A 21,040-nucleotide genomic window follows, 5' to 3' on the forward strand; every position below is an offset into this window, starting at 1 on the left:
GACGTACAAGTAAGTAAGTGTCTGTTTGTCAGTAATTTGGAATCGTCCTTTGACTGTGTTACAATAAGCTACTAGTGAGATGTATTGCATACTTATGAAATATTACGTCATTAATAATATTAATATTATTTTTATTCTTTTTGAAAATGTATGAAAGTGTATTTTCATTCCAGTGCAGTTGTATTCCAGTGCAGTTCTAAATCTCTCGGACTGAAGAATTTCACTGCCTGAAACAGGAAAACTATTTATACAGGTTAAGCGTCTAATTGCGAAATAAGCTTGACCGCAGTAATACCGTCGTAACTGAATAAGGTCTCGCAAAGCATGCTGACGCCAAAAAGTTCAAACACAGTCTTCTCAACAAACAGAACGTCACATACAGTTGCCGTGCCTATTGGGAATCTGATTCTACGACCAGCTTACACCTACCCGGAGGTATGCGTAACATTTAAGTAACAACTAAGCCTTAAGTTAAAACTAACTTAACTGGTGCAACCCGTGTAAATTTAGTAATGTATAAAATATAATGTTTTGAAGGGACACGCCCTATCGTTTGCTGCCTCTCACAGTTATACGCAGATAAGAACGGGGTCTCGCGGTGTACTAATTTAATTAGTATGCCTATTCTAAGTCTTTATACTCGGTTTTCTTTTTCTTATTTTTTTTTTTTTAATTCAAGTTCGTGAATATATTTGCATTGAGTGATACAGACATTTAATTCATTTTCTGTAAAATAACTAAGATAGTCCTTATTTTGGAATACTGTAATTTAGCCGGGACTGGGTAAATAAATCGAGTAATTTGTGAACTGTACCTTTGGTTTCTCCGAGTCCATTGCTTTCACCATCACAAGGTCTCCGGACCAGGTAAAAGAACAGGTAAACACAGACAACGCAGAGCACCAAGGGCGCTGGAACTGCTGGTGCTGGGAGTGCGGCTTTTAACCATAAAGTAAAACGAAATACAATTAAATGCGGTGACTTCATCGTTTAGAAATGGGATGCACCTGAACAGTTTCACTTAAAGCATGTGATTCTTCATTATAATCAGTGTGAGACATCTGAATGCTGAGGAGAAAAAAGTAAGATTTCTATAGTTTCATCTAGAAAACCCTAATCCCTTACATCTACATATTTTAACTTTGCAAAGTGCCAAATGTAAGTATATGTGGTAAATTCAAATTGATCTACAAAAATGAAATACAGTAATTAACCATTATTGAGTGACTAAGGGTAATGACATTAAAAGTAACTCACTTGCTTACGCAGTTCAAATAGTGTTTATAACTATTTGTGAAAAGTGAACGAAAAAGCAAACGTGAACAAGCAAACGTGAACTGATTATTGGCCAAAAACATTTAAGTTCTGCTGCAAATGGAATCTTATATTTTCAGCTAAAAATCGCAATAAACCAATTTGTATCAAAATTGTATCAATTTGACAGAATAAGGAAAATGTATTCTAAAACATCTAGTTTTATTAGAAAGAAGATAATTATAAAAGCAACTGTAATATGTTAAAATGAGAAATTGATTGATTGATTGATTGATTTACCTGTTAATTTGCTTGTTCTTGTTCTTCGGCAGAACTTTTTTTGTATTCTTTCTTTGTGATCAATCAGCCTATAAATTTACAGCATATTTGTAAGGTTATTCTGTGATTATCTATCTATTCTGTCTACTAAAATTTACTGTTTTTAATAAAACAAAGCATATTTAATTTTAAAATTATTTTTTATTTATATTTAATATTTAATTAAATTAAAAAAGTATTCTCAATGCTCTAAATAATATCACAACATAATTTATTTTTATCACTAAGCATAATTCATATATACAGAAACTTTGCAATCTCACTTAGCTGTATTGCGCACCAAAGGCTTCTGAGATTCATATAAATTCGACTGCTATTAAAAAGACTGAAATCAAAAAGTAATTTACCTCACTTTCGTCCATCTCGATTTTGTTCTTGGAATTCTACTTTCCAGCTCGCCCAAGTATCGTTTATATTGTACAACCTTTGAAAACTGAGACACGTTTTCAACAGTGATGCTTTCTTGGCGCAGAGTGACGTTCTAGTCTCGTTACTCAGCGCAATTCTAATATGCGTTCAATTCAGATTAAGCAGGGCAGTGTGTAATTTATTTACTTGAATTCGTTGAAAATGTATGTTTTAGTTAAGTTACAAGGAGGAAACGACACCGGGAAGCTGAGTGTCATACCAGCAACCTAGGTAAAACATTTCAATGAGAAGAATTTCAAAGAGGACAGGCATGAAGACGAAGAGCATTATGTTGCAGTTGGCAGATGTCAGTGATTCTTTGTCTCAGAAAAGACAGATGACTTCTAAATATTTGTTAGTTTCGGCTGTATTTTTTGTCGACCATGTAATTTAACACAGTTTAGACCTGGTTTTCTTGATGGTTCTGTTATTCATATACTGTATATATGAGGAAAGCTGTATCAGTATTATCTCAGAATACAGTGCTGTGCAAACATATTAGAACATCCCATTGCTCTGTCATTTTGATTTGTGCTTATGAAATCAAACCCCTGTAACTGAAAATTGTCAAAATAGGCAAATTAAGGAGTGTCTGATTTAACTGAAGACTTTAATAGGCCACACATGCAATTCATTCAAAATAGTAAGAAAATGAACACATAGCCACAAATGGTAACACAGGTGAGATTTTGTAGAAGTTGATTAAGATGCCTAAGTAAAGCACAAAGTGGTTTAACATTTTCACCCATGAGTGCCTGTTGTATCTATATTACTGATGAACTGAAATTGAAATTCTCACACTCAGGTTTTCATGCAGGTATGCATATAAAGGAGATAAATGACAAATCTTGAGGTGTTCGAATATGGGTGGCTTTAACAATACTGTTACCATTGGTCTTATAATTATAACTGTTTTGTATTTTTAATGACAGCATAGAGATGGAGACCGACAATGAAACAGAATATTATTATTACTATGAAGAGGCGATTGATCTGGAAGCGCCACACATCCTCTCCATTGTGCTTTACTCGATTGCCTTCATTCTGGGCACGTCAGGAAATGGCCTGGTCATCTGGATTACCGGTTTCAAAATGAAGACGTCTGTCAACACCATTTGGTTTCTAAACCTGGCCATGGCTGATTTCATCTTCACCTTATTCCTGCCTCTCAGCATTGCCTACACCGCCATGGGCTTCGTCTGGCCCTTTGGCTGGTTTCTGTGCAAACTCAACTCCTTCATAATGGTCCTGACTATGTACAGTAGTGTCCTCATCCTGACAGCCATCAGCATTGACCGCTCCCTCTCAGTAGTGGCTGCCGTTTGGGCGCACAACCACCGCTCGCCCAAGAAGGCTTGGTTCACTTGTCTGATACTATGGGCATTGGCTGGGGTATTTAGCTCTCCGTATTTGAAGTACCGGGATGTGGTAAAAATCAATGAAACAATACAAAGGTGTTCCTACGACTTTGGTAATGGTTACTTAGACATGCCTGCAGACACATATAAGGCTCTGACCATTACACGTTTCCTGTTTGGTTTCCTGCTTCCCGTAATCGTCATCATCTCTTGCTACACTGCCATCGGTTACAGATACAGCACCATCCATCGCAAGAGATCCTTCAAACCCTTCAGGGTGATTACTGCAGTCATTGTGACCTTTTTCATCTGTTGGATTCCCTTCCACATCTTCCAGATACTGGAGCTAAAAGCGCTGGATGATCATTCTTCCTTTTCTAAGGTGGTAAGCATTGGGGTCCCGGTTGCCACCAACATTGCTTTCTTCAAGAGCTGTCTCAATCCCATCCTTTATGTTTGCATGTGCCAGGACTTTAAGGAAAAGTCCTTCCTTAAGGTGTTTGAGAGCGCCTTTATTGAAGAGACAACACTGTACCATCTGAGCAGCCATCAATCCACTGTCCAAATGGAGTCTTCATTTGGGTTGCAGAAGATTGAAGGGACCAACCCTGAACCAAAGTGAATCTGTGGTAGCAACACAATCCATATACATATATATATATATATATATATATATATATATATATATATATATATATATATACCCACACACACACACAGACATATATTTGCACACAAGGATATGGTATAAAGAGAAGGCTTTGGGAGTGCATTTGAGAAGCACTGAGATCCTCCATGAACACACGCCAGTGTTGTGTCCGATGCTTCTTCCAGAGATTGCTAACTAATATCATTGCTTCATTTCTGTTAATAACTACTGGCCTCATTATTGTGTATAATGATAATGATTATGCTGTAAAACTGTAACTTTTGATTATTGGGCTCAATAAAAAAATAACTTTAAATTCTGCTTAAATCCTTGCTGTGTGCATTCCTTCTGTACAGAGAGATACATAATTTAGTTTCCTTACAATAATTGTTATGTATATTATTATTATAAATACATTTGAATAAAAAAACTTTAACACATCAGTCACAATTCACAATATTACATATTAATATTTAAAAAGATAGCAAAATATTGAGACTATTTATAAATAAATATTGAAAATTCCTCCATTAGTCTCACAAAGTGCACCCCCTACACACCAAAACAAAGATTTCTAAATCATTTATCATACTGGGAAGCATTTTAAAAACAATAATAACATCTTTTTCACCCACATTAGCAATTTGAGCTTTTCTACTTAGCTTTGCTTGTCATAAAAGAAAGTTTGCCAACGGACACAAAAATGTATTTCTTTTAGCGTATTGTATAACTAAGATAAAAATGCATTCAGAAAAATTCAACCCCAATTTAACAAACAAGCTCTTCGTTAAAACAAAAAGGGGAATGAATCTGTTACAAAAAACAAAACCATGAAAAATAGTTTCCCTTTGTGACAAGGGGCATTTATCTGAAACTGCTGGATCCAAGATGCACAGGTATACTTTGACAGTGAGAATGGTGAGCAGGAGTCTCCATTGCTGGTCTCCAGGTGTTTTCGGCAGCAGAGGTTTATAAAGGCTCCCCCAGGTCAGTTTGACTGGCTCTGCCACCTCCAAACGCTGTGTGTCTGGAAGCTCCTGTAGTTGGCTGTTATGTTTTACTTGAACACACAATTTATACAATGTATCACCCTCTATATTTGACATGGTGATCTGTCAAGGGGCTTGTAATCAGGATGTTCCAGGTTTAATCCCAGCTCAGCCACTGACTCACTGTGTGACCCAACAGTCGACTAGTCAGTCGCACATCTCAATTTCAAAGCAACAGTAGCAACATAGTAAAGTTTTTGTGTGTTTAAAGTGTGTGCTAGTAACAAACCAGCAACGTCAATTTTGTAATTGTATTCAGCTGCATGAATTAAAGGAAATAGAAACGTGTTGGTTTCAGACAGACGAAAGAGGTTCGGCCTGGATGTTGGTGTCCGACCAGTGTTTCTTTTCACTGCTGCTGGTGCAAAAAAAAAAAAAGTGAGACGTATTAATGATGTTTTCTTACCATTGAACTCTCTAGAAAGCTCCTCCACGTTGTCTTAAGCGAACAGACAAGCCAGTGAAACAACATAGTCTGAGCAGAGACACCGTTTTCTGCTGTACAGAAATGCAGGTCACATTGCGAGGAAAAACTTTAGTTCGAGAGTTCAACGCAATTGAGCGCATCACGTGATTATAACTTTCACCACATCTTACAGTAAAAAAAACTAAGTGAAGTTATCTGAGTCTGAGGTGCTGTGTGAAAAGGAAACCAGTCTGTTTTGAAGGTGCAAGCTGTACCGCCTACATTTTGCAACCTCCTCTGCTGTCTAAGTAGTTTTTTTTTTTTTAGGGGAATACAACTGACAAGCTGCAAAGGTGAAGCTACACATGCACACACCGTGAGGCCAGTAGATGGCAGTAACGTTGCGACGTTGTTCAGGGAGTGACAGTTCTGTTCTTTGAGCAGCGTGTGCTCTGTCTCTTGCCTGTCAAGTTTCAGCGTACAGTAGGTCATACAAATAAAGATCAGGCTTTAGGACTGAGAATAAGGAGAATCAAAATGAAAATCAAGAATTAAAAAAAAATAAAAAAAAATAAAAAAAATCTTGCTCCTTATTGTTTGAGCTTTTCTAAAACTCAAAACAAGCAGAAAGTACAGCTATGGCCAATAGTTTTGCATCACCTAAAATTTTAGGATTGAGACATAATTAAAAAATAATTTGTGTAATTCAATATGCTAACGTAACATTATTCCAGCAGGTTTCATTCGACTTCATGAAGCAAAAGGAGTTAATTCTATGGAGTAATTAAGAACAAAAACACACTTATAGACAAAAGAGAAAGTGATCTAGGGAATTGAAACCATTTTTGTCACACAGATAAACTGGGCCACTTGCAATGGTGAGAAACCTCTGACCTTCAAGGTTATGGAATAGAAGGCCAATCGTTTGTGCTTTATCTCCTCGTGATAGAGTAGAACCAATGATCCAATATTTTAAAACGCCCTTTTAGACAGATAGAAGTACTTCGAATCAGTCCCATATTACCAAAGTTGTCAAGGTGTAGCCAATGCTCAGGGTTAGGTACAAACTAGGATCCTGTGAATCTTTAATGTAATAGAAGTTGTTACATGGGTAATGCAAGCCATTGACCACAGGGCAGTTACTATGAGGATTGTACTGAGCAACTCTCCCAGCATGGTGAGGACAGACAACCCCATGCAGAGATATAACCAGAGATGACATCCCACCATGGTCAACTTGAGGTGTCAAGCTCTAGCTGGCAGTATTTAAATGACTGTTTGGTATTTACTATTCCACCTCCAAATCTGTGTTACTCGGCAAACCAACAGAGAAAATGAAGGAGTCTTTTGTACTTTACCAGAATTTTTACATGAGCATCAGCATTGACGATGCAATAAAACAACTGAGGGTATGACCTCTGTGTCCTCATAGTTGGTTAGGGCCATGCCTCCATGCCATTGTCCCAACAGTGATAGTCAGCTATCTCAACTAGTACTGAACCCCTGCCCAGTGTAACAATGTAACCCATTTTCCACAAGGCAGTTACTGTGAGGTAGTTTGTTTTGGTTATGTTTACGATTTACTTTGATGGTGTAGCAGGATAATTAGAAGTGGAAACATTGCATCTGTTGCAGTGTCCTTTACTGCAGACAGAACCACTGTCCAAGACTACTAGAAACAAATAAAAAGATTTGCTGCATTGCACTTCTATTGAACTTCTTCGCCATGCCAGCTGCTTCAAGAATGCTTCCCTGGTCCTGCTGCTTTCTGAATACTGGCCAGTTTTGACAGCTGGACATTTTTGATTGTTAACGTATACGTTCTAAACATGCCTTGGTTCACTTCATTTCAGCCCAAGCCCAAGAAACGAATGTCTTACCATATAAACTGAACTGATGTTTAATACTTTTAAGTCGTGCAGCATTAGTTGTGCTATTAACACACAGCTATGGCCAAAAGCTGCATCACCTAGAAATTTAGGATTTAGAATTTATAAAGAAACTACAAAATGATGTCTTGAAAGTTGACCAGAAGCCATAATAGTAGTCCAGTATTTAATGTTAGATTTAAAAATGTCACTTTTTTTTTTTTTTGTGAAGTACTATGGAAAACTACAAACACGGTATGTAATTGAATATGTTGACGTAACATTATTCAGCAGGTTTCATTTGACTTTATGAAGAAAAGTTAGTTCATTCTATAGAGGGGTTTAAAAACTTTTGAGTTTTTAAACAGTGTTGAGTTGTATGCAGTACGTTGCAATGGTATGTAAGAAAGCAAGACTGCATAGTAGCTGCACATCACCCCCTCTCCCCACATGGAAAGAAACCATCGCTGTAAGACCTTGTTCTTACATTTAGACTATATAGCTATTTGCACATAAAACAGAAACCTCTGTGACGAGGCACAATCCAAGGCTAACCAGGGCCTTCTCCTATCTAACAGAATCAGGTCCCACGGTAGTTATACCAAACCCCTGCCTTCGTGAAACAGATCGAATGTACGATCAATTATACACTCCACTTACTTGCACCACAGCAAGCCGGCCTTTGAATACCTTGCATGACTTTGTCTGCTGTTTAATGTTGCCTGTCTCTTTAAAAAGGACCATGTGTAAAGCCACAGTATATGGTACTGCACTTCCTATATAGTGCAAGCCAATCATCTATCAAGGCAGAAAGGGAAGTCCTCTATTTGATTAAGGCCACCAGGAAGAAAGCATAACAAATTGCTGATACTAGTTCCTATAACAACCATGCAGAGAAGAGGCTCAGGTAAGCAGCTGGATTCATTTTAAACATATTGTTCGAATGCCTGCTATCAGTGTGTAAGCGCTTCTTACAAGAAAGGTGCTGATAACAGCAGTAGTTTCATACCTGCATCTGTCCCACAGCATGGTCAAATACTTTGTAGTCATTCTTAAAGTTGGCAACAGAGACTGTGCTGGTAAGTGCAGTGAAAGGCCAATTCTTTTTAAGGTGGTCAGAGTGTGGGACACACTTGTTGGTTTAAGATATTAAAATTCTATGAAAGCACAAGCAGACACAGGGTTTTGAGTTTTTAGGACCAATATTCCCCACGCTTCATACAGCATCCAATAAAGGTTATTTTTTTTTTTTTTTTTTTTTGGAAATGTGAATTATTTGATGTCATTAAGGTCATTTTAGATCTGATTTTATGTCTAGTTTTTTTTTTTTTTTTTAATCAACTAACACTGGTGAAAAAGAAATATGTAAATGTTATTGGTTTTCAGTTTAGGGGAAGTGCATGGGGGTAGTTACATTAAGAATTAGTGTCACATTGAGCCTTTTTTTATGCATTGGGGGTCAAGGGTCCATAGCTCCTGGACCGACAAAACTGATAACTGGAAACAAGAATGTGTACAACGTTTTGGTGAGTTTGGAGTGCTAAACGTCTGTCCGAAATTATTAAACATGTATACAGTAGTGTGCAAATGTATTATAACACCTAAAAATTGTCATTTATATCCTTTATATACCTGCCTGCATGAAAACCTCTAGGTGTGAGAATTTCAATTTCCGGTCAGTAATCAGTGATATAGAAACAACAAATAACAGGCACTTGCGTGTGAAAATGTTAGGCCACTTTGGGCTTTAATTATGCATCTTAAACAACTTCTAAAAAGTCTCATGCATTTTACCAGTTTATGCTATGTGTGCATTTTATCTATTTTAAATGAATTGCATGTGTGGCCTATTAAAGTCATCAATTAAATTAGACAATCACTAATCTGCCCATTCTGACAATTGTCCTTGATTGTGAGTTCCAGTGTTTTGATTTCATATGGACAGCAAATTAAAACAACAGAAGCAACGGGGTTAACTAATGCATGTGAACACTACTGTATTTCAAAGCCATCTAAGTCAGTTTTGATATGAAATTGAAATATATACGATGGTCACAGTGCTGGAAGGACCCAGTGCAGGTCAGAATCTCATACAGTGAACAAACTTTAAATCTGTTTATAGTTCATAAAAGTTCTTCTAACTTTGAGGTACATATTAAAAATGAAACCACAGCCTCAAAATGGAATACGCTTATAACAGTAGAGGTCTCTTTTGTAAGGAAACGATACTTGTGATCAGTTCCCTGAATAAGTTCCTATCGCAGGGACTTCAGATAGACAGGCTGTCATGTCAGTAGACTTAGAGAAAGCTGATCACAGGTTTAAAAAGTGTGATAGCATATGTATTAGATCTGTGGTTTCCAGAGGACAAACTGAAAGGCTGCAAAAATAGGACCTAAATGTGGCCCTTAATTTAGAAGACTAGGTGTGAACTTGGAATAACCAGGATGCCCTTGTATTTTCTCATTTTGATTTCATAATAAGCATCTTATAACACGAGAAGAAACTTTCAGATGAGACGCAAAACCGAGGTCCTATTGGAAGAGACTCTGCAGCAGCAGTTGCTGATGCATAATTCACCCCCTAGTCTCTGTAAGTCACTTTGGATAAAAGAGTCTGCTGAATGTCTAATTAATAATACATGAAATAGGGACTTCATCTGAGGGCATGTTTTTTTTCCTTAGAAAAGTTTGTGCAGACTAGTCATTGGAGATGTGTCGCTGAGAGCTTGTAATGCAACATAAGAAAGAAATACGTTCAGAGGAAAACCACAGGAGGAAGTGTGAAAAAATGTCTCGCTCTCTTGTTAAGTCTTTAAACGGACTTCCGTAAAAAAAAACATGATATCAGCCTATCTGAAAAGATAAGAGACTTTTCAGCAGTAATGCATCTGTTTTTTAAATAGACCCCCCCCCCCCCCCCCCCCCCCCCCCCACACACACACACACACACACACAGACACACAAGAGCAATATGAAATATTCTCATTTCAAATGTATTTATTCAACCAGGACAGAGCCCAGCAGATATACATCTCTTTTACACGGGGCTCCTGGCAAGAGAAGACAGCAAGAAACAACATTATAAAACCAATGGCAAAAAGAGATAAATCATTCAAACAGGACAACAAAATAAATACAAACAATCATAAAAACAGTAATACCAAATAAAAGCATAGAAAAGTAAACACTTGTACAGATCCTAATAAAGTGGCCAGTATGTGAACAGTATGTCAACAACGTTTAGGGTTATACACATACACACCACTAGAGGGCGTTAGACACAGAGGCCTACAAACGACCATTTATTTAAAATATTTTACAAATACAATAATAGTTATGTGCTCAATGTCTTTGGATTTTTTTAATATTTTTCCTGCATACATTTTTAAAGGGTTAAATATAGTTGAAATAGTACATTAACCTCTTTTGTTTTTTTCATCCATACTTTAATATACAGGGTGTTTAATTATAAAGCCACCTGGGGCCCAAACAATACAGGCAGAGACAATTAATTGGTGAGAATTAGCATGCTGTGCATCACAAATCTTGACCCATAGAGGGCGCTATCTTTCATGATTCCAAGGCTTCAAACCTTGTGCTAAAACTAACCCTTCTCCTAATTACTTCCCAAGCCGGTTCTGCAGAGTTGAAGCCAGGGCGAGGCAGGGTGTCTGTGGAGCAGGCTAGTCTCAATCAAACATCCCTCTTCCTTTAAATCTCACGGTGCACCGTTTAAACAGAACGCTCTGTCAGTGGTACACACCCTTGTGGCCTTTTCAGCCCATTCCATGCTAGGACCTTCTTTCAACTAACTTCTTAATTATCTGAACCCCTAGGTTCAACTGAACTATTACATATCTGATACCATGGCCCTGGGCTGCTCAATACAATAAGGACATCATTGGAAAGCAAGCAATCATGAAGAATAATAAAGACAAGCAAGATGTATTTGTCTTATTTCTTATGTCTTATTTCTATTTAAATTTATTCACGTATTTGTGATGTCATTTATTACATAATTAATGATGCTACAACCTATGATTCCTTTCTATTGAAATCTTCAGGCATCCTGATATTGCGTCAGATTTGTTCTAGCTTGCCCCTCTCTGACATACCATTGTCATATGTATATAAAGCTTGGCTTGCTCTCATTAACACATCATAGGCTTTTGCATTGGTGTTGTGTTTTTTTAAAGATTCTTAAAGGTCTGGTACCGCCTATCTGAATGCTTTGGTGGAAAAGGATTAGCACTGGCTACAGTTTACACTGTCAGGATTCTGTTAGTTTGGCAGGCCCAAGGGGTCGCACATAGTTTGGGAAAACTATCTTTCACCTCTTGGCATGGAACTCCTTTAAATATAGCATGAAGATGGAATTTGACAATCTCTCCTTCTGTGGCTATAACGATCAGATTTGGGAATTGCTTAGAGACTCTTGCTGTTGTTTTTCCTTTAGTCCACATTAGCGTATAGATGTGTCTTATTTATGTTGGCTTGTAGGCTGCTGACTAAGTTTGAACCACACCTGTATTTATTCTTACATGGTGTAATGGTGTTCTATAGATTGTGACATAATTTTACTTATATCTTTAAATCTGTATTAATTCAAATTAACATTATTTTATACAAACGTATATTTATATTATCATGTAATGCTATTTTTTTTTTTAAATGGGCAACATGAAGTGCATTAAGAAATACATTTAAACAAAATAAATGCACAATAAGAATACCGCAGACATATTTAATGAGCTTTAAATAAGCAATAAAAAAAATCCATTATGATCCCAACTCAAAAGAAGGTGAAGCCCGTAGATTATCAATCTTTCTGAGAAAGATGTCAGTGCAAGACGCCATAAAACACAGTCACTGAGTCGAGACAGAGAGCGTTTTGTGCTCCCAGTCAGCTGTTGGAATATCAGCCTGCTTGAGCCTGTCTCCCTGCCTCCCAATGCACAATACCTTTGTCTCCGGGCACCTCAATGGAACGTTCCATTCTGGTATTGGGGGGGGGTCCTGAGATGAGAAAACAAAGACCGATGCGCCAGTGGGCGTATTTCAGTAGTTCCCACGTGGCAGACTTCCAAGTTGTGTGGGTTAGCAATTGAGAAATCAATCGAGACCGTTTGTGAAAATCTTAGATCAGATACGTTTTTTTTTTTAAAGACAATCTCCCCTGCGAGTTGTTTGGTAGGGCCGAAAGGATTCAGAAGACGCTTATCTTTTTTTGCATGATGAGAGCCTAATGCATTGCATGGAGGTAGTTAGGCACACGGATCGAGGGAGTTAAAAGAAGCGTGGTTTTAAAATGGACCGTAAGTCGTACTGAAAATTTGCAGTAACAATCTTGTTACCCGTGCTGGTTTGAAGGGAGAGCTTTTCGAAGGTGAACTGAACGCGTATGCCATAAATGCAACCCCGTGAGCTACAAACTGCGCCTTTTTTATTTTTTGTTTTATTTATATTTTTGGAAAGGAGCCGTCGCTGTGTTAGAAAAATGTAAGGCAATGGTTTGATCGTGTGCATTCGAAGAGCAAATCTGGATCCGGAATGGTGGTGAGTAGTTACGGCCATTAGCTACAGAAGTATTGATGCTAAGTTCTTAACTCTCTTTGTCTGCATATGTATTGCAGACGATGAGGGATGGGTGTGCAGCATTACAGCCAAGCGCGATACAGCAGTAGTGATGTTTATTAGTTGCGTCTGATTATTTACAATTTGCATGCGTTTAAACTAGATTGATTAAGGAACATCTAGTTAGTCCGGTTTATTTGGGTATTTTTTTATATAATTCTGAAGCCATCGACCCACCTCGATTTGAAATAATACGTGGTAACTCTAGCGGCTTTTAAAACACAGACCAGCAGCAAGGACCAGTTTTACTACGACTGGTAAAATTATTATGTGTTATACTGTACCGTTCTGTGGTATTTCCAAACCATTGGGATCGGTGTAGGTTAGGTGGAAAATGTAATTAGAATTGATGATGAATGAATATATATATATATATATATATATATATATATATATATATATATATATATATATATATATATATATAATATATATATAGTTAAATATCCATTATCAAATGTGTGTAAATATCATTTTTAAATATACATTTTGTCATTGCCACAAATTATTTACCCATATAAAGAAAACAGGCTAGGATTCGACAAATCTGGGTCGAAAGAACGCGGATGTCTTGCGTAATGTTAAATAGTTCATATATACCATAAGTAGTGATAGCTGCATCATAGATCTGCCAGGAGAAATTAATCAAACCGCGTTCAGTCATCGCAACAAGCATAGACAGTTGAGAAAACGTGACGAGTTTCCGATGCGTTACCTTGTCTTTAAAAAAAAAAAAAAAAAAAAAAAAGAAAAGAAACACATAATTAACTTTTGTAAAAACCCGTAATACGACAAATCAGATATTAGTGTAATGGCAACAAAATAGTGGCAGTATAAAATCTCTTGCATTAAAAGAAATACTGTCAGAATTCTCCAAATGCATCAAAAATACACGTCATGGACGTTACCAGTAGTTCTGGCTGAGCGTATCCTGAATTTGTTCTATTTTGAATTCTAAACCTAGGGATATACTGAACCCTTGCAAATTGTGCAATTAGTGATCATCCTGTGGCCACTGAGGGACAGTTTTCTTTTCTTCCCGGTGTGTGTGGTATTCAAGCTATTCAGAAGCAACCTTCTCATTATGTGTGTACCCTGTTTATATAAATCCTCTCGTTCATCTTTCTCTGACCTTTTTTTTTGGCACACATGAGCTCCTGTTGGGTTGGTAGTATTCATATTCCTTCATATTCCATAGTCAAATAAGAACAATAAATAAATTATATTACACAGCCTTGTTTGTTTGTTTGTTTGTTTGTTTGTTTGTTATTGTAGTATGGGGATTCATTCATAAATCTAGAGAGCTGCTTATGAGACTGTTTTAGTACAAGTTAGTGAAATCATAAAAGCTTTATTAAGAAAGTCTGTGTCTATCGCATTTAAATATGTGTTGCATCTGGAGGTTTCAGTTGTGATTTAGACTTGCAGGACACTGTTTAGCACAATAGACATCCAGGGAAGGTATATGGGGGCACCTGTTTGAATGTCAAAATTGATATGGTGTGTAGTGTTTTTGTTGAGACTTGCTCATCTCATGGCTGATTATCAGATGTAAAAACCATGAGAAACTAATGATTAGCCCCATATACATTGAGAGTTAGAGTTGCTGTCAGTCTATTTATATAATGTGTTTTTAAGTGGTGAGAGGGCGCATTTAACCAGAATCTGGGGATGTGTTAAAAAAAAAAAAAGATACTTTTTCTCTATAATTTCGTATTTACGTGGGATGCATCTTACTGACCTACTTCATTCTGCGTCCTTATAGGTTTTCCTCCTACCTCATTTCCACTGTAAGGCTGCTGCCAGAGTACAATAATGCAGGATTGTGTAAGACTCAAACCCGCATGCATTCAGTATGCATTCTGCCCTGTCTCTCTTCATACAGCCTGTGAAAGTTAGAGAGACAGCATTGGCTGCTTGTTTCCAAGGGAGGCTCCCGGAATGCAGATACGACTGACCTTTGCTTTACATAACGAGACCCAAAACATTTCAGATGTACAAAAAGATCCGAGCTAGAAAAGCAAGAAAAAGAGGGTCGGCTTTATAAAGATGTGATGCAATTCAAAAAGAGCCCAGTGGGGAAAAAAAGAACCGTTTGGGGCTAATTTGCACCCTCCCCCAACCTCAAATGAATGGCCTCACATTATCAGGGCCCCTCATTTAGGTAGAAAAGGCCAAGTTTAGATTATGAATGGGCAGGGACCGGGGTGGTTCCGCCATGATTGTGCCTTGTTCAACTTGGTTGTGTAGACTACATCTGTATTGGAATCTAGCATTTTTTTTTTCTTTTTTTTAAGCAGTTAATGGATTTGTTGGAGAAGCTTACTGCAATTGAAAGATAGTCGACCATTACCAAGAAAACAAATATTTATAAAATTGAGAGTGTTTTCTGTCGTCTTTGCCAACAGGCATATTAAACGTAACGGTTGAGAACTTGCACAGTGACCTCTTCATAATCCTCCTCTTTCTCGAAGTGTCTTGCAGCTGTCTAAGTTGACGGGCCTCTAGTAAAAGTCTTACTTTCTCAAAGCCGCGTCAATGAGAGAAATGCCATTAAATGTATTTATTTTTTTGCTGCAGGGTTTCACATTGTGGCGCATTTCAATTTGGATTCAGTGTTGCTAAGTATTTTAAATGTGTGCAGCGTGACTGATGAGGGGGGAATAAGAGGGATTTAGTCAATGTCTTTAACACGACCTATCTCGGCCCTCAAACCTTGAACTTGCTGCCTAATACAGCAAAGCAGATAGGCTGTCTGTTGCTCACACAAGAGGCTTGCTTAAACTGCACTGGCCCGTGTGTTTGTCTGGAAAGTGGAGGAGCAGAGCAGCTTTACAAAACCACATGACCAAGTCTGTTTCTCACCAAACGCAATGAGGAGCACGACACTTGCTTAGAACGAAATAGATAATCAACTCCCTGCTTCTAAGTAAGACCAATGCCAAACGAGATCCCATTAAAACCATTCTCTGTCAGTCCCTTTCAAATTGGATACAATTCTCCCTTTATCAGAACCGATATTAGAAGCCTGTTTTACGCTGTGCTTCTGGGATTCCATTGTACTGGATTTGGCTACACGTGGGAGATAAGATATTGAAAGGTTTGCTTCAATGTGCATTTGAAATCAACGGCACCATATCAAAACTCAGTCCTGCAGAACTGATCAGGACTTGTTCTTTTCCGAGCTATACAGTGTCTGTCTCCCTGCTGAACTATAGGGGCAGACAGCGCTGAACTGTAGACCCTGCTCAAAAGATCTCCCCAGAACAGAGTGTACTGCTTGCCTGTGACGCGCTGTCGTGGTGCCCTGGAGATGCCTCCTATTCTCACTTACTGCAGATAAAAGAACAATGGCCCTTCATTCAAGGGTTAGTCTGAGTGTCGATTCTGGAGGTCAGAGACTGGGCACCTGCTGTGTACATGTCCTGAGTTCAGGGTGGTACCACCTGGTGGAGGGTGGAGGGTGGAAGGTGGGGGGGTGGGGGGTAGGATTGGGATCCTAGGATTTGTGGACAGTATGTTGCCATAGCAACTGGCCTAGCTACAAGAAAACATCTTCGGTGTACTTGCGAGGGAATTAAAAGGGGGTGGTCTTAGGAGACTATGACAGCCTTGTTGTGACCCAGTTTCCTCCCAAATGAGTGTGTTTCTCATTCTAGTTGAGAATTTGTTTGTTTTGACTGTACATTGTAAGAGTTGATCGTTTTATTAGATGAACTGTGTTATACAAACACTAGCTCTCAAAAGTCTCCTCGGGTAAAAGTGGAGATTTAAGGAGACCGGTGATATATGTACTGTATATGCTTACAGAATGACTTGGAAATATTATGCATTCTGATTGACATTCTAAAGCCATGTGGTGCCAACAGTTTAATCAGTGGTTCAGGCCTAATTTAATAATGTGCATTACAATCAAAGTGCATCTGAGTAAAATTCACTGCCATTATAGATAGCAGGCCACTTAGATGTTTTGCTTTTTTTTTCATAAGCATTCCATAAATATGCCAAAGTAAAGGGAACTGTATAAATTTACAAGGTCAGCCTCCGTTGTATGTCTTTAAAATGTAAAGGTCCAGAGCTGGATTATTGACCTGGAATAGTAATTTCAAGCATCACCCAAATGTGTATAAAATATGCACGTAGGCAGTTTTATATAGAAAATGAATACATTCAAACAGCAGTGAATTAAACTTCGCACCTTCTTGTGTGTTACTGCTTACAGTTCAGAAGTAGTTCAGATTATTGACTGAATAAAGCGAATTTGAAATGTGCAACAATTGCATGTAATGTGATAAGAGCACAAAGAGCAAGCTACTGCTGCACGTTCAAAAATAACTATTAAACAAAACAAAAACAGTGGAGCAGCACAAAATTCACTCACGAAAGCAAATCTATTGCAAACCAGCTGTGGTGATAAGAAACGTCGGCATTACGTTTTGTAATTCAGGGATACGATTAAGGAAAAGTAGAACACTCTTCAGACTGAGAATGCAAGTTTCAAACTGAGGACATCTCAAGTTTGAAAACAGCATACTAAGTGTTTTGTTTTTAGCGTGATTGTCAGTTTATGAGCCAGCTATCTGTACAGGTGAACACAGCCTGTCTGTGCGGTGCGAGGAAGCATTCTCTTCTGCCAGAGCTGACTGGGCAGCCTTATGAATGTGACCGTGCAGCGCAATGGATCTTGCCTAATTCATTTAGATTGCTCTGCAGTACATACTGTAATTGTACACCCTGTGGGTAAGCCTGCCTCCCTCACATTGCTATTTTATAAAGGGAAAAACAAACACTGAATTAACAGTGATTGAGTGTCCTACAAGCGATGGGTAAAACATGCCGAGGTTAGTCTCCAGGGTGTCTCTTGATTCGTGCTGCTTGCATGCTTTAATCCATAGATAATACCGTAGGCCCAAACTTAATCCTGTACACTGTTTATTTCTGTTTGTTGTTAATTTGACAGTTATTTGGTTCTGTTTTGCTTAGTAAATAGGGAGCTCTTTTTGAGCACTGTGGAGTAGAGATAGCCCGGAATAGGTGACTTATCCTGGCCTTCAATTCCAAAGCAGTGGCAGAGCAGAACTTTATTACCAGAAAAAGTCAAGTTTTTGAAGCATATACTAATAAACTAAAGCTGAGTGAACACAAAGTCACACTTTCAGGAACGGTATCTTGTGAAACCTGGTTCCAGGAGAACGGGAGACCTAGTCTGAGGCAACTTTTGCTGTCTCAAACCCCTAGTCTCCCCTGGTGTGCTATGCAGTGGCCTGAAACCTGGTCTCATGAAACCAAGTTCCAAGCCATTTAAGCCACAAAGTGGCTTTGTATTCCTTCAGCTTTAACATTGTCAGTTTGTGATGCAAGGGTTTGTGGTTTTCCTAAATCGAAATGGAACCAAAACCGAAATTCCAAACCGAATGATACCGGCAACAACAACTAAAATTTTTGTACAATGAAAAAGTGTGAGCAGTCTCAGGCCGGCGGCGTTTTCTGGAGCTCATCTCACATTTTTCTTAATTTTGAAGTAAGAGCTTTAATCACAGGGTCATATGTGTCAATTACTTATATTTGAAATATTAGTGATATATTATATATATATATATATATATATATATATATATATATATATATAATCTATATATATATATATATATATATATATATAGTATCAATGACTTTATTGTGTTCAATGTGAAGTCCTTGCCGTCATAGCATCATGATTGGACCAATAAAAAATGCTCTTTTGTCCCTCTAAGATATATATTATAATACAAATATACTATAATTATATTTTGTGTATATACAATATATATATATATATATATTATATATATAAATATACAGTTTTATGTTTTAAATTAGTGGGTTTTTTTTTCAATGTGAATTTATTGACTCCTTTTATCATGACTGACTACAATAAAAATATACAGTTAAAAGATTTTAGGTACAAGTTTGTTTTTTCTTTTGTTTTTTTGTTTGTTTGAACCACTGCTGTTTAGTTAACTGAAATAGACTGTTTATGCAAACTGCCAAGAAGTTGGTAGTTAAGCCTGGTAATATTGTAACCTGGTGAATGTTTAAAGTCTGTTGAAACTGGGCTAATAAGTTTATTCAGAGCAATTTTCTCTTCTGGTTTCAAGTCTCAATGCCCCAATGGGTTCAGCAGTGCACCAAGCTTATGCGTGCAATGAGTCTGTCCGAAATGGGAGGTAAGTTACATTTTAACATTGATTTTTTTTTTTAAGTAATTTTTCTTGTGTTTGTGTTTCAGAGAAACAGTGTACACAAACCATTTCACCCAGTACGGTTTTCAATAAGCTGATTTCTCAATGAACCAATGTTTAAGCCTCATTTCCTAGCCTCGTTCAAGCACAGTGTAGCACAAGATTTGTAGACTCGTATCAATTGATTATTTTCTGTGAAGGGCCTAAAGCCAGCTATCGATTTTGAGTGTTTCCACCTTTCTAGAGCTTTCCATTTTCACACCCAGCATGGGCTGGAAACAAGTATTGTGAGCATGGTTTGTTAATTTTGCTATTTTATTCATTTGGGCAGCAGAGGTAAAATAGAGGTATGGCTGAAAGTTTTGCATCAACTAGAATTTTAGCATTGAGACATTATTTAAAACAAACTATAACATATGAACAGAATTTTGATATTTTATTTAACATTGTGTAATCAAAGAAACTGCAAAATGATATATAGTGTTTCATGTTAGATTTTTAAAAATTTGTCAGTGTTTTGTGAAACGCACAGTGCTTAATTCCATATCTTAACCTAACGTTTCTTCAGCAGGTTTTATTTCGACCTTTAGGAAGCAAAATCAGTTAATTCTGTAGGGTGATGCAAAACTTTTGGCCACAGCTGTACTTCTAAAAGCCACCCTGCTCCTAAAAAAACAAGAATTCCAAAGGATGCATGACCTCATGCTTTGGTTTGCTTTGTTTTGTTTTTTTTTACCAGCTGAGAGGCTTGCAATGCAGTTCTCATTTTTCCATTTCCTCTTTCTGTAGCAGGGGCATTCAGTATGTTTTTATTGTGCAAGTTAGTAAGAAGACATTGAGGAGAGAATATGCAACCAAGACCGACTTCAGTGGGTTTAATTGGAAATACAATAAAAAAGGCAGATTTCTTACAAAATGGTGCACAAAACTAAATGATAGAAGAACATTTACAGTTTAGAGATCTGGAGTCCTGTACTCTGTTCTTTCCAAAAAAAAAAACATAGCATGGCACTAAAACGTTGCTTCTAGGCTTTCCTCTGCCCTAAAATTATCCAGCTGCTGTACCATAGATCTTTATGCATTAAATTAGTGGCATCCAGCTTGGTTCCTGGCTGTTCCTTCACCAAGATGGCAGCCCATCGTTAACCCCCCCACACCTATGTGCAGAGCCTGTGCTCTGTCACATATATCCATAGATATTTTTTTTGTAAATCCTTGCTTTCATCCCTGATAAACAGATAGAAACCTCTGTCAGAACCCTGTCAATAGAAAGCCGTTCGATGTGCATTGAGATTTTGTCTCCACGTCCTTCTGTTTGCTTTTGCTGTTGTATGCCTGTTTTATTTTTTACTTAAACTTCATACGAAATAACAAAACTGTTCGGTTTCCCTAGGGGAAACAATTATATTTGCAGTAGGCTGACCCACTTGCATTGCCCTTTTTTATGGAGTTCGGTCAACGATCCTCTGCTAAAATATTCATAGCTGATTAGCAGTGTGTGGAGTTCTTGTTACTCTGCTATTGTCAGATAGAACAGAAGACTGCGTTGAAGGAAGGCAGTTGTTACCAGGTTATTTTGTCAGGAGTCCGGTTGAGTGCAGGAAGACAGCATGTGATAGTCTGTCAAGCCCAGCTCCAGTGAAGAGCCTGTAACGTTTCCATGGATCCCATTACATGAACCTTTTATCGGAGAGCAGGGAGTGATTTGAATAGGAGATGGGTCAGGTGTATGGTTACAGTCTTAGGTTCTGTTTGTAGATAAAAACCTGCATGCTTGCTTTGCATCTTTCCTGCTAGTGAATTATAAGGTACAAAGGAAAGCATTATCACGTCTTTAAACCATGCAACCTGTG

The 21,040-nt window shown here is 37.7% G+C and overlaps 2 protein-coding genes and 1 long non-coding RNA gene across 7 annotated transcripts in view; 2 read left to right on the forward strand and 1 right to left on the reverse strand.

The window, feature by feature from the left end:
* The first annotated feature begins 180 nt into the window (after window positions 1–180).
* Window positions 181–4,330, forward strand: LOC121298697 (chemokine-like receptor 1). The gene is made up of 2 exons (XM_041225887.1): window positions 181–435; window positions 2,933–4,330. The coding sequence occupies exon 2, from the start codon at window positions 2,940–2,942 to the stop codon at window positions 3,978–3,980; it is 1,041 nt and encodes a 346-aa protein (XP_041081821.1). The 5' UTR covers window positions 181–435; window positions 2,933–2,939; the 3' UTR covers window positions 3,981–4,330.
* Window positions 429–2,939, reverse strand: LOC121298759. The gene is made up of 3 exons (XR_005947317.1): window positions 1,940–2,939; window positions 1,554–1,621; window positions 429–937 (listed from the first exon to the last, which is right to left on the reverse strand). It is a non-coding gene; the product is annotated as an uncharacterized LOC121298759 (long non-coding RNA).
* Window positions 4,331–8,171: 3,841 nt separating the features above from the next.
* The window catches only part of LOC121298630 (rho GTPase-activating protein 33-like), a 38,394-nt gene continuing 25,525 nt past the window's right edge, over window positions 8,172–21,040 (forward strand). For 2 of the 5 annotated variants that reach the window (XM_041225761.1, XM_041225764.1), the window contains exons 1-2: window positions 12,436–12,888; window positions 19,104–19,172. In XM_041225761.1, the coding sequence (XP_041081695.1) occupies window positions 19,109–19,172 (64 nt within the window). In that variant the 5' untranslated portion in view covers window positions 12,436–12,888; window positions 19,104–19,108. Of the gene's footprint in view, window positions 8,238–12,435; window positions 12,889–19,103; window positions 19,173–21,040 lie in introns of those variants that run through there. The other 3 variants (XM_041225760.1, XM_041225765.1, XM_041225762.1) reach the window with 3 other exon arrangements.

This window comes from Polyodon spathula, chromosome 24 (genome assembly GCF_017654505.1).
Source record: "Polyodon spathula isolate WHYD16114869_AA chromosome 24, ASM1765450v1, whole genome shotgun sequence".
Classification (NCBI taxonomy): Eukaryota; Metazoa; Chordata; class Actinopteri; order Acipenseriformes; family Polyodontidae; genus Polyodon; species Polyodon spathula.

What these genes read in the sequence shown, in the direction of transcription:
- LOC121298697 (XM_041225887.1), top strand. Translation starts at nt 2,940, where the DNA reads ATGGAGACCGACAATGAAACAGAATATTATTATTACTATGAAGAGGCG.